Here is a 14,069-nt window from a genome sequence, read left to right as displayed (position 1 = left end):
TATTATTTTTCATGGAAAATCTGTTTTTAATAAACATTTTACAATTTTTTATTCTCCGGTAAAATATGAAAATACATAAAAAAAATTGTTTGTTTTTGGAAATAATAATATTAATAGTAAACAAATACAAATCCATACAGTTCATGACATATTATGATAAAGGTTAAAACACTATGTCAATGTTAAAAAAAAAAATGTTCTACGTACCGAAATTATACATAATATACAATTAAAAAATTGGTACGAGATGGTACATTGTGTAACGCATTAAAATAATGAACAACAAAATAAATATTATAGTCATAATAATTATGGAATGGAAAAATTAACAACGTTAGCATTAAAAGAAAAAAAACCAATTAATTTTAATTTTTAATTTTATTAATATTTCTAAGTCTATATTATCATATTATATATTATTATTACTATAGTATAATATATATCGTTAATTTTTTTTCATGTGAAATCGAACTATTTCCGTATGGTTTTAAGTGCACTGCGAAAATATTAAATATTTTGATTAATTGACATGCCATTTACTTAATGTGGGATAAAAACTAGATATATTTTTTTTAAATTTTAAAAAAACAATCTTATTTACGTTTTTTACAAATCATTTTATATAATAATATATTATTATGTATCAGGTGTATATTCGAAAAACGAACAGACCGAATTATTTTCTAAAATTTGACTAGATTTAATGCTACAATTTTACAATAATAATGATATTGATAAAAAAAAAACAAATAAAAACAATAATAATAAAAATAAAAACATGTAGAGATACTATAAGATAATTCTCGGCGGGTACGACTAATACACCTGTCGTTCAAGCGCATGCGCGACGTACCCGAACCGACGGTACCCGCAAACCTGGATGCCCTAAATTTTAATGTAGTTATTATTATATTTGGTCTTGGAAATCCAACGAACGGATTGAGCGCATAAATCGATAACATACATTATAATAATATACTGTTGGACGTATCGAACGATAGTACCTACACACAATAATATAACGGCCATGTAATTTCGTGATCTGACACACGTACGAACATCATTATATTATACTGATATTATTATAATATATAATATCTTGCTATTCAACCTAATACATAACCTATACAAATGTTATATTGTAATTAAAACGATTTTTTGGCTCCGACTTACACGTTAATAATTATAAAAAAAAAAAAACAAACAAATACAAACAAATTTGAGTCTTGTCCTACCTACCTATAATAATAATAATTCTATTATGTACAAAAAAATTTTTAAAAAAAAAACCAATCTGATTTATTTTCTTCTTCCGTTTTCCGGTTCTCGATTTCACGCCGACGGAACGACGCAGTGGACACTCGTCGCATCGACACCTAGTCGGGACCCGCGGCCCCGACCGACGTTCGACGTCATGGCGAGAACACCCGGAGGCTGCGCAACAGCTTGGCCAGAACGTTGGCCAGCCCCTCGGCGTGCCTGGTGAGCGTTTCCGTGCACACGTCCGTGTCCACCAGCAGGCCGTGGAAAGTGCGCAGAACGTCGGCCACCTTGAGTATGAGGTTCCGGGTCTGCAGCGGCGACGAGGTGTGCCTGGTCATGTTGCCGCTGAGCACGGTCATCCTGCGCAGTTGCGTGACGCACTGCGACAGGTTCGCCTGGAACTCGGCACTCTTCGGGTTCATGTAGCACCGGATCAGGATCTTCGAGGACGTCACCAGCTGCCTGGCTTCTTGGCACAGTATGTCCTTGGCTTCCTGTATTTGGGCCGCGCGCAAAAAAGAAATTAATTCCATGCCATATGTGATACAAGTTTGTGCCGGGGAAGAGATCCCAGATCCCGACCGCGCCCTAACCCTCGCCCACCCGTCCGCTTCTAACTTTGCCGATTGCGTGTAAAAGGTATAGGTATATATATATATTACCTACCCTATAAGTCTTATGCCTCGCCACCTAACCTGCAGCTAATACAGTAATACACCTGTCCATTGCTCGAGAGCTTTCCGCGATAAATGTCTTTTGGCGAACGTCCACAAACGCTTTTAGATATCCAGAGACACATATAATATACACTATTTATACCCTACCACGGTCTATATAACATTTTGTAGGTGCTGTACCCCTAGTTTATTGTATATATTGTATACCGACTGAAATTTAATCTATATTTTATCGTGTTATTGTGATGGATCACTTCGTGTGCCTGCAGTATAGCGTATAGCTACGGGTAATACTACTATAAAAAACGGAGATTTGTTCGATAAGTTGTAACGTTTTCACTTAAAGTCTTAAAACGTGAACTGTGTACCTAGATATTTAATTAGTTAACAATTGCTCGTCGATTTCCAATGGAGTTATAGGGACAATTGGACAAAATCATACTATACAAGTTATTATTATAAATCGAAAACAGTAGGTATCGTTACGCCGTTTCGGCAGGTAACTACACCGAGACTTGCCGAAATAAAAGACAAACACTGTGTCAACTCGACTAAAATCTGATTAAATTAATATTCGTCGAGTTCATATTTCACACGAAAACAAAAGTGCCCGAATCCTATAATCCCGTAACTCTGGGTCATAATTATAACTTTTTCGTTCATTAATGACGCCAATCATACACCATATTTATAATAGTACCCCCCTACATCGGATATGGTGGACTGATTTTACAACAAATAGAGACTTTATTATTACATTAAAAGTTTCGCGACGTGCAGGCTTAATAATTGTCTAGAAAATGTAAAAATTACTAGTGAGTCACGAGCATGAACTTTCGAGCAGAATAACCTGTAATAATCATGTTATCAAGCTGCAATAGGTGTGTATACGCAAAGTGATGATGGGTGACACACCCACTCACACAATTACATGTAAATATGCAATATGAATAATGCAATATGTTTAGGTACTACACCCGCATATAGCTATATTATACACGGCTTACTATTTACAAATCGAATATCTACCTAATAGAAATATTAACATTCAGCTCGAAATACAAATTATTGAAAACCAAAATCGACACATTTGGCTCTAGATACAAAATTAGATTTACAAAATTTTTTTCTGTGAACAACTTTTCGACTAGAAATCTTGTTCCAATCAGTACCTACATGGGTGCAGTATACGCCCATTTTCAATAGAACATGTTACTTAATTAGTGGTTTTTAGAGGTAGTTTTTCGATATTATCAATAAATGCGTAGCAAAATAACTATCAAAAAATTACGGGACAACGTGAAAACATTATTTTGATAAATTCGAGTTTTGTTGTCTTTTCAAAATCTCGAAAGTAAATGATCCCTCATATTCTGAAATTTACACAGAATACGTCATTTAGTACTGTATATTTACGGTGCTAAAATATTCAAATTTTTTTTTGAAATGTTGTTGTTTTTATTCGCTAAATAATATTCAAGTCACAACCAAAATTGTTTTGTTGATTGCAATACATCAATAACCGCAGTGACCTAGTCAACGTCGTGGTACCTACCTATTTTTTAGCACCTACAGTTGAGTTCTCCGGTTTTTTATTCGTTTTAATTTTTCAGTATAATAGGTGATATTATAGTTTTCCGAAATCTTATATTACGTGAACTAAGACACAAATTACTGACGAAGACAATCACGGCGAAATTCAATACACAACCTAAGTTCTATGTGCACAATATGATTCGCTTACCTGGAATTTGGTCTCGTCCAGATGCGTGCCACCGCCTTGAGCTTGGGCCGTGTTACACTGTTCGCCGAACTCGTTCAGTCTGCCCGTCAGTTCGTTAATAACAGCCACCGCGTCCCTGTTGGTCGAATAGCAACCGTTCCGCATCAGCGTTTCCTGTACAGCACAAAATGTAATATGATCTTATAATATTATGTGAATGAGAAAAGAAAATATAGACGAAAACCATCAGGAACCCCAACAATTATTCATATCAAGAGGACCACAATTAAATGGTAACACAAAAAAAATATCTAGGAAGGCATATTATTACAATCAGTCGCAGACCAAAAGGACCAAGCGTACGGAATATTATTTCTCAAAAAAACCACACAATTATACGAAGTAGTTTGTCCGGAGGTCAACAGAAGTAGCAAAATACTACTTCGTATATCCGTAAAGCTTTGATGGCTTAATTTAGGCATATCATATATACGTTCTAAAATAAGTTTGCATTCCTTATTGTTTTGTCTTAGTTTATAGATCCTACCGACAACTTTTAAACTAGTTTGGACTTTTACTTATCAACATTTAACTTTTAATAATATTTTAAACGTTTAAAACTTTAAAACGTGTACATGCCTTACAACTAATTATTCTGTTTCGGGTAAATAAATGGCAATGTTGTTCGTAGGATTTAAAGTATACATATTATAATGTTAAAAAGTTCAAAAATGTTTTCAATATCAAAATTCAAGAAATGTTTGATATTAATATCCAAGGCTTGAAAACGTAATACAAGATTCCTTGCAAATCGATCTTGAATTTAGTTAAAAAGTTTAACGTAAAACCAAGTGCTCATATTAAAATTTAATTTATAACTGATGTATGGTGATTGTGCGCCTACAGGTGGCAATTTCCTATAAGAACTCCATGTTTCCTGATTGCGGAAAAGGTAATAAAAACCACACGAGTTGTGCTCAAAACCTAAAAATGCGACATATACGAATTGTGGACACAAATATAAGATAATATGCTAAATCCAAACTTCTAAAATCAACATACTAAAAACTAAAAAGTAGTAATGATTTCAACAGAAAATTAAAATCACAATCTAAAAACTCCAGAAACGCCGGAAGAAAAAGACAGAAAGTCTAGGACTTCCTAATAGGCCACCGGCCGTCATACTATAGCAATGGCAATAAGAATGGACCTGAATTCAGAATTATAGATCGTAGACTGAATTATACATATTATAGCTACATACCTGCGATGGCATCGGCGGCAGCGGCGGTTTCGTCGACAGCGTCGAGTCCACCCTGGGTGGGACTTTGGGTTTGACGCGGGGTAGCGTCATGTTCTGAGCTCGGGTGGGCAGGCACGGTGGCTGCGAGTCCGGGCTCCGCTGTCTGGGCCTCGAACAGCACGAGAAACCGGGCAGCGTCTTCTCGCTGGTGGCCGCGCACGGGCCGTCCGGCGTGGTGGCCGCACTGGCGGACGTCCCGGCGGCAATGGTCTTCGTTTGGACGACGCTTCGGCGGCGGCGGTCGTCCATCTCGTCGCCGGACTCTGGCCGTCGTTGTTGGTGTTGGGCGACGCCGTCTGAGGCCGTCGACGTTGATACCGACGGTGGTACCACCGCTTTGGGAGGGGGCGGTGGAATTATGAACGACGATATCTCTTCGGATGTCAACACCGCGTTCGATCGCTTCTCTTCCGGCCGCCCGTCACTGGAAGTCTGTTGCAAGGGCGGTGGTGGTATGGTCATTGTGGCCAGGAATGACTCTAGGTCCAGGCTCATGAGATTCGTATGGTTTTTGAACCCGTTATCCAGTACAGAGTCTATATTATATGAAAAATTATGCTTAGTACGAACCTCAGTTGAGACATTCTTTCAAATACCATAAATGTTTTTCATTATATTTGTTTTTAACGACTTAAAATTATTTTTTTTTTTGCCAGTCTTATCGTTAACCCGTACACAACGCACAATGACGCACTGTGACCTTTGCCACAACTCCACAACAAATATGACGTATAATTTATATAAGAGTGTTATTACTGGAAAAATACGATACGTACCCATACAAACGTATTATATAATTATATTTACTCCGACGTAAGAACACATATAGAAAGTTTTTACCTAATGTACAAATGTTTAAAATACGTGCTGGTATAGGAACAGCAGTTTAAACTAAAGTGATAGATGTCTAATAAATATGGCAATTGTCTTCAAAGGTCAAAAAAGTAAAGATAAATTTGGAAATTTAGAAAGTAAATGTTTTTTTTTCTTCAAATTTTATGGGCCGCGTTCCCTATATAAAGATCTCGAATTCGGCCATCGCTGAATATTAAGTATGCCTGTATCTTGTACTATATTATAAACCTATATTGGTATACGAACCTAAAAATCGATCTGAATTCTGCTGGTGGTCGTAGTCGGCAAACAGCGTCGGTGGCAGACTGCACTGACTTCCGGCGTTGGAACCGTTCGTCTGTTTGACCTTCGCTTCTTCAATGGGCGGCGGTATCAACGTCAAGTCTATCAAGTCCGGTTCCAAGTACAGACTGCTCCTGGGCAACGACCGGTTGTCCTCTTGCAGGTTTTTCCACAGTTCCTGCGGTCGACACACACGATTACATAACATGTTATCTGTAAACACGTCTAAGTCCCTCGCAGCCTGTCCATCGACTAGAGCAGTCACTCACCTGCAAGGCCTCGTGTCCGGAACTCGCGGCCAGCCCTTCCGGACTGTGCAGCCCGAAACTCATGTCCGAGTCCCTGTTGGAATTCCGCTCGCGGTGAGAAGGGCTTGTCGACGGCGTGTTGATGGACTCAGTGTCGCTCTCGAGATCTCCCAAGTTCAACGCTTGGACGGCGGCGGTTATGCTGTCCTCGGTGCCCTTCTATAATATAAATGTAAACACATACACTCAAAAAACGGAGACAATGGTTATAACGTGAGACTTCGTTTGATCGAAGTATATTACTCACTTGAGCTAATAACAGTAGCGAATCGCTGTGTTTGAGCTGTCCCAGGTTGGTCGGAGGCGGTGGCAACGAAACCGAACCGTCGGACGATATATGAGAACCGTCTGAGTCGCTGGATTCCCGCTGATGTCTTTTCAGATATTGTTCCGAGTTTTCTACCAACTCTTGCATCTCGGCCACTCTTCTCAGCACCTCTTCGTTATGGGTGTCTACACAGCTATTGTCGCCTTCCAATATTTCCATGGAAACTACGCTCTGAACGTCGATTCCAGATTTATCTTTTATATCACCGTTCGATTTATACCCTAAATGACCATTTTGTTGTTTTTTCAAAGACCTAAAAAAACGATATTATCATTATATTGGGTGGTTGCAGTCTTACTTATAAAGTTATTTCAAAAACTATACGAATAAACACTTACATTGTATTCATGTTGTTGTCTACATTTCCGTTTTGCATTCCAGTCCATATGGTTCTATTCAAAGATCCGTAATCATTCGGTTTGAGCTAAAAATAATAACGGTTAAAATTTCTAATAATTTATGTATATGTATATAAACTGACCATTTCGTGTTTGAACGGAGTGTACACTGGACAAAAAGAAAAATTGGTTAATTTTTCTTGTTCTTTGGCGTACATGGTTGATGGGCCGTAACTCCAAAGTGATGGTTTCACAATATGATGAGAATAATATTGTGGTGCTAAAATAACAATTATTAAGTTAATTTTACTGACGCACGATTAAAGTAGTTGGATGTTTAGGACTTCATAGTGAAAAAAAAAAAATTAAATGGTTTTCCGGGTTATTCGATTTTAAATGTGTATAGATAGATATAGCTAGATATATAGCAAATGTTTCCCATAAAATAAATTAGTATACATACTAATTAAATAGTTTTCATGTCGTCCCTAAAACACGCCTACCGATACTTCCACATTGATGAATTATATACAAAATAATTACTAATAAACAATTATTGCTAATCCTTTATTAATGTATAATTCTAATCTTTTATCTGGGTCTTATGCAATGATACTGTGATACTGATATTATGTTTTGTTTAAAACACAGAAAAATATATTTTACCCAAAAATACCTTATTGTAAATACTTTATTGGGTCACCATTTAATGATATCTTATTCATATTTTTCTCTCTGCTCTTTTCAGTTTAATTCGAAAAAAATATTATGTATGCCTACTATACATATTTTAGATATATTCAATAAAAATATGCAATTTGTAAAACAGTTGTTTGCTTACCACTATCCGTGTGTAATAAATCACCTTCCCGGTCGATCGGCAAATTCATAGTCATCAAAAGTTTAAAATAGCCCTTTAAAACAAGTATAAATTCGTCGGTATCGCGGTCCTCCATACAAAAACTGACTTCCTAAAGGAATATTCATTCAACATTAATACCGAAATGATAAAGTTTTTCAATAGCTATTGTGTTTACCTTTTGTACTGTGTTTTGTAAATACAACGTCACCGTACTTGAAATTTGATCGTCTTTTTGTACTTTTACCATCGTTACTTGTTCAATATCTGCCAAAGGCACTGGCTGCAAGGGAAATCAATAATATTCAGTAAATAAAGGCGATAATTTTGTGAAAGTTTATAAACTAATCCTTATTTCCACTTAACATCGATTGAACAATACGTAGAAATAAATGTAATTTTGTTCATATTGAGCAAACTGTTCCGGAACTCCGTTGAAAATTACAATATAACTTTATAGTCTGTATTATATTATATTAACGCGTATCTCAGTTTATACTTTATACCGGCACTGATAAAAGTGCCAAGCGAAGCGAGAATACTTCTTTTTTTTTATGCCCGACATATTTTTATGTACGCAGACGGTAGAAATTAAATTATGGAGACGCTTACCATACTGTTGCGCAGTCCCACGATCTGACTAATTCCCATTTTAGGGCTGACTAGAATCACCGTTTCCAAGTTGCAATCCTGCGGGTGGTACACACAATAATACCATTATCATTAATTTTATATTAAAATTGAATTCTCCCGATCCATGGTAAATGCACTTACGCGGACATTGGTGGAGAAACATTTTGCACCGTAACTGGGCAATTCGGAAATGATTGTCAAGTAGTAAAGTTTCGCCTGTAACGCCGTAAGTGTTTTGTAATTGGTACCCGTCATTGTTTGGTTGAGTTTCAACAAATGTGTTAGTAGCTTCCGCAATTCCTTCCGTTTCATCGACTCCATGAGCGATATAGGCACAAACTTTTCTAATCCAAACTCCCGTCTACACAATAAAATGACAGAAAATTATTAATTAATAACTATTACGCATTATTGATGGAATCGCAATGGATTTAACTTTTTTTTTGTATTATTTAATTATTGATGAATCGTCTACATGCATAACATTTATTAACATTGTACTATGTACTTACTCGATAGCTTTGACCGTGACCTTACAATAGGGAATATTATTGGCCATGGCATGTTGGTGGATATGCAACGCGGCTAACCGCAGAGCTATGTCGTACTTGAGTTCCGGGGCATAGCGTTCTTGAACTACGTCATTACAACACTTGAGAGGGAAAAAAGAACGATGTCAGTCAGGATGAGAGCGATTTCGAGTATTATATCAATTGGGCTGGGTGAAACTTACTTGTAAGTACAAGTACTCAAATGCGTTCAGATCTTTTTGAGCCAAATCGCAAGCGTCTCTGGGCACGAATGCCACTCGGAATAAACATCTGAGATTATGGGAGCCTGGCCTCGACGCAACCTTTTGGCACGAAATTATCGATGTATTCAAATGAAATGTGTATAAATAATATAATATAATTGAGACGCTTACCCTGGCCAAAGTGTGTTCGGGGTCCAGTAACGTGAGTTTATGTCTACGGAGGCTTTTGACTTGTTCGAGAACTAACGCAAAGTGTTCCCCGGCCTTAATGCACAGTTTGTTTTGCAGCGAAGCCACGACATCCTTTACTTTAGTCGTGGAGTCGTATTTGAACGATTTGGTTTGCCCATTTTCCAGGAACACTTTGAGCACATTTGGTAACAAGGCTATGTTCGGGTCACCTCCACTGAACGCAGACACCTTCATAACAATAATAATAAAATATTGTATGTAATAAATTATGTATATATAAACGGGTTTGTTAGTTTTCGATAATATCACTGCAGTAGCAACGCTTTTACACGTGATAAGTTCTGCAAAACGTAATAATTTCTGTCATTTTAAGTCATCCGTAAATAATGCGATTATGTTATGAATATTATTGTCGATCGATTTATTCAAAACGCGACTATACCGGATTTGGCATTATAATCGGTGTGTACCTATATACACTTTAAGTTAAATTATACTATTGTATAGCGATATAACTCACCGGACATAATGGAGAACCGTTTACGAGAACTCCTTCCGCAAAACGCACTCTAGATGGATTTGATTTGAGTTTGGCTTTTTTTGCCGAACTTAACAAAGCTGATTTCCTGGCCGACTGCAATCAAATATATAAAGTGATTACCATTTACTGTTTGTGCGAGTGGTAAAAATGGTGAAAAAAACTCACGTTGTCGAGCGGAGGCTGACACACTAGTAAAGTGATTGTCTCGTTACAAGACCTCACTAGTTGTATTACATAATCCCTAAGACCGTTTTGGACATCTTCATCGTTTATCTGAAGAATCTGATCACCGGGTAAAAGTTTAGTATCACTGGGTCCTCCCTCGGTAACAAACCTGTAAAAAAAAATGTTGTAAAATATATTTTATAGTTTACTATTAATTTATAATGCAGTTAAATTAAAGTAAACACAATAACAATAAGTAGGTATACAGAGTTCTATAACATGAAATTAAAAACATAATTTACATTATTACAAAAGGTCAAAATGGATAATATATTATAATACTTTTTTCAATTAAAATGTATACAATATTACAATGTGATTTTAATTTCAGTAGGTACAATGAACGGCCTGTGTTCATAGTTTGGTACATTAATACCTACGGCTACCGAATAACAAATTATGATATAAAACAATAGGTAATTAACGATGTAGGTACTTATTTATACTTTACTTTAATTAGAAATCTATTTTTTTTCTGGTACAAATGATAATGTAAAAAACGAAACTAATCGTTATTATATTTGATTTAACAACACGAAAAGTCGTGTCCGTTTAAAAGTAAGTATCGAATACCTATTATATATGTCTAATAAGATTTCACGCATTAAAATTCCGAACAGCTACCGTAAAAAAAGCAAAATAATTAAACGAAATACGAACTGTATATTTAAATTTCGAGTTGTCTCATAAATAATGTATAGGCACGCTTGTCCGAATTGATAAATATTTTTCAATGAGATACGGTTTTAAAATTAAAATCCTCCCATTGGACTTGCAGAAATTCACTACCTATAGATATAATATACGTATATTTAGAAACAAACGCATACATTATTATGAGAAATCGACGCAAAAAGATAACTTAAAAATTAAAATACCTTTAACAATATGTCATAATATACTAATATTATACACATTGACATGGCGAATAAAATATATATAGGTAATATGGTCATATCATATTCCTGCACAATATGGGTACATAATGTTATACGAGTATAAGTACACTATCGATATTAATTATTATCTCATATTATGGAGTAACACGGGGTCCTGAGCAGGCGAGTGTATAGTTGTGCACATTTGGACTTTAGCAAATATAATAATACAACAATATTATTATTATGTTCTAATCCCCATCATTTGCCGAACCTAGAAAATTATTTTGTATATTCACAAAGCGTCGCAATCGCCTGGCGGTTAGCAACTTCTAGCAAGAGCACGACGACAACAACAACAACGTCAACAACAACAATAATAATAATAATAATAATCACAATAAAAACATGACGTGTACGGTACCTATATTATAGTTGTTCTGGACATTTTAATGATTGGATTTATGACGTAGATATAATATAGAATACACATTTAATATATTATATATATATATATATTTATATACTGTACATACATACAACATATATATTACTATATAGAATTTCGGTACAACAATGTTATTCTCGGTCGGCACAATTTGTACGTGTTTAAATGGAAAACGTCACTGCAAGTATTACCGTTTTTCGGTCGAGAGCGTTTTCGCTTATGTCGTGTTCGAGTTTAGTAAATTAATTGTTGTTCCTGCAATTGTGGATTCTCAACGATTCCGTCGAAAACGACTTCAACAGTTGTTCTGAATTGTACATATTTTATTAAAACGTGCGTAGGTAGTTATATAACACGGTATTACGGTATTCCAACAGAGTGGTGTGCCTGTGCGGAAGGTGGCGACCGGGACAATCACTCCTCATCGTGTGCCGGAAAACTTTTTAATTTTATGAATATTAATATTATATTTTGTCAAAGTTCTATAGCGCACTTTATACCTATTTTTCATAAAAGTTTATTGCGCTGTTAATTAATGATGCAGGTACTCATCGATCATTACACTTATTTAGACCTATTCGATGTATAGGTATACCTATTTCATGCTTATATCTACCTGAATTATGAAGTGAAGTACTCTTTTTAAAACAAAAATATTGATTTAATTTTACGAAATTCGTTAAAAATATTTTTTATAAATAAAAGCCATTTTCCTTAATAAATTACTTCAATTTAATTGTTATATAGATGTGAATTTTGCGAATATTTTTTCTAACATAAATGTTGCAACGGGCATGTTGTCATTTTTACCGAATGATGTCTGTAATATCCTCTACTAGAACTTGGTATGGGTGCCAAACATTTTTGTTAAGTTTAAATACTTTTTTGGTATTTCAAAATACCTACTTTTTCTTTGTATTTTCTTCTAGAATACTAAATTACTTTTTTTCTTTCAACCGTCCTAGGTATTTCAACAAACAATACTTTTGTTTCATATATTATTACAAATTGGTCTTAAAATAATATTGTTTTACATTGCTTTGGAGAATGTGGAAGATTTCATTATAAATACTCAAATAATACAATACCTACCTAAAAATCATTTATAGGTACCTATCTGAAGATTAACTTGACAATATAAGGGGTATATGTAAATTATTATTGAATTAATAATAATTAATGAAATATGAGTGTTTTTATTAATTATTTAGTTTAAATATTTATTGATGATTTTGAGTGTAAATTTCACATTTGTGATAAACGTACAAACATTTAAATTTTATACTACAAAAAAGTACTATTGTAAAGTATTACAAGTATTTTAAAAATGTATTTGTATTTATATTCAAGTACTTTTGAAAGACAGTATTTTTGAATACGTATTTGAAATACAAATGACACCATTACATTCAAGTTGGTATATTCTGATTATAACTGAAAAGTATTTTAGGATAGTTAATTTCTAAACCAAAACGAGGATTTTGGTCACGAAATAATTTAGTATTATGTGATTTACTAATGAAAAAACGAGTTAAAAATATTTAAATATAAACTATCACCTGCAGGTACCTAAATTTTAAATTCTAAATGTATAAACATTATATTATAATAATTTATTATTATTATACTTCCAATGCTATATTGTTAAATCTCTTCCTATCTATATAATATACAAACTAAAAATATATTACATTATTATAATATGCTGCATACACCATATACTAGGTAATAGCTGGTACAAATCATTTTTAACACACAAAATAAGTATTTAATTTTCATTAAAGTATGATAAATTGGCTCAAGTATATAATATCGTTTTTTGTGTACGTTTCGCTTTTATTATTACTCTACAGTGAGTAATTTACACTGAAATTAATTGAATAGGTAGTCAGTTTTAACCGTCTCTAATCGATTTTTTTCGAAATTTTAATAAACTTTTATAATTAAACTGCATAGTCAATTACAGTCTCTAATATTTATTATTAAGTATACATCACGGTTATTTCCATCTATGTATAGATATTATGTGCCTTTCAAAACTATCGTTTCTGAGCGTAGGAAAAATATAATTCAAGCGGCTGCGGCACAAGCATTGCATTTATGTATCGGACATCGGTATGGTATTTTATTTTTTATTCAAGAGAAAAATAACCATCGGCATAGTGGCCAATGGTAGTTCATTTGTTTTAAAACATTTTTTCATACATTATTAGTGCTGGTGACACTTTTTCTCTTATAGAATAATACAATAAATATTTGAATCATAAATATTAGTAATTATAACCGATGGTAGTATAGTAATGACAAATGTACAAAGTTTATGCATTATATTAATTCATCCAATCCGGTTTGCTGGAGGAAGGATACGATGTTAGATAATGGTATATTATTAATAATAAAATTTATTATATTTATCACTTACCACACAACAAACAACAAAAGTATACAAAAAAAAAAAAAAA

The 14,069-nt window shown here is 34.3% G+C and overlaps 1 protein-coding gene across 3 annotated transcripts in view; it reads right to left on the bottom strand.

Moving 5' to 3' along the window:
• Window positions 1–762: 762 nt before the first annotated feature.
• Window positions 763–14,069, bottom strand: part of LOC111029487 (FERM and PDZ domain-containing protein 4) — a 100,071-nt gene continuing 86,764 nt past the window's right edge. For all 3 annotated transcript variants that reach the window (XM_022308500.1, XM_022308501.1, XM_022308502.1), the window contains exons 4-20: window positions 10,222–10,390; window positions 10,036–10,149; window positions 9,495–9,743; window positions 9,303–9,422; window positions 9,082–9,221; window positions 8,711–8,930; window positions 8,549–8,626; window positions 8,115–8,219; window positions 7,919–8,048; window positions 7,221–7,357; window positions 7,078–7,163; window positions 6,659–6,992; window positions 6,373–6,570; window positions 6,068–6,281; window positions 4,928–5,502; window positions 3,685–3,837; window positions 763–1,757 (exon numbers count right to left, since the gene is read on the bottom strand). In XM_022308500.1, the coding sequence (XP_022164192.1) occupies window positions 1,413–1,757; window positions 3,685–3,837; window positions 4,928–5,502; window positions 6,068–6,281; window positions 6,373–6,570; window positions 6,659–6,992; window positions 7,078–7,163; window positions 7,221–7,357; window positions 7,919–8,048; window positions 8,115–8,219; window positions 8,549–8,626; window positions 8,711–8,930; window positions 9,082–9,221; window positions 9,303–9,422; window positions 9,495–9,743; window positions 10,036–10,149; window positions 10,222–10,390 (3,367 nt within the window). In that variant the 3' untranslated portion in view covers window positions 763–1,412. The remainder of the gene's footprint in view (window positions 1,758–3,684; window positions 3,838–4,927; window positions 5,503–6,067; window positions 6,282–6,372; window positions 6,571–6,658; window positions 6,993–7,077; window positions 7,164–7,220; window positions 7,358–7,918; window positions 8,049–8,114; window positions 8,220–8,548; window positions 8,627–8,710; window positions 8,931–9,081; window positions 9,222–9,302; window positions 9,423–9,494; window positions 9,744–10,035; window positions 10,150–10,221; window positions 10,391–14,069) is intronic.

Source organism: Myzus persicae, unplaced genomic scaffold (assembly GCF_001856785.1).
Source record: "Myzus persicae strain clone G006 unplaced genomic scaffold, MPER_G0061.0, whole genome shotgun sequence".
Lineage (NCBI taxonomy): Eukaryota > Metazoa > Arthropoda > Insecta > Hemiptera > Aphididae > Myzus > Myzus persicae.
The sequence above is the reverse complement of the archived record's forward strand: the minus strand, read 5'-3'. Positions and strand labels throughout refer to the sequence as shown.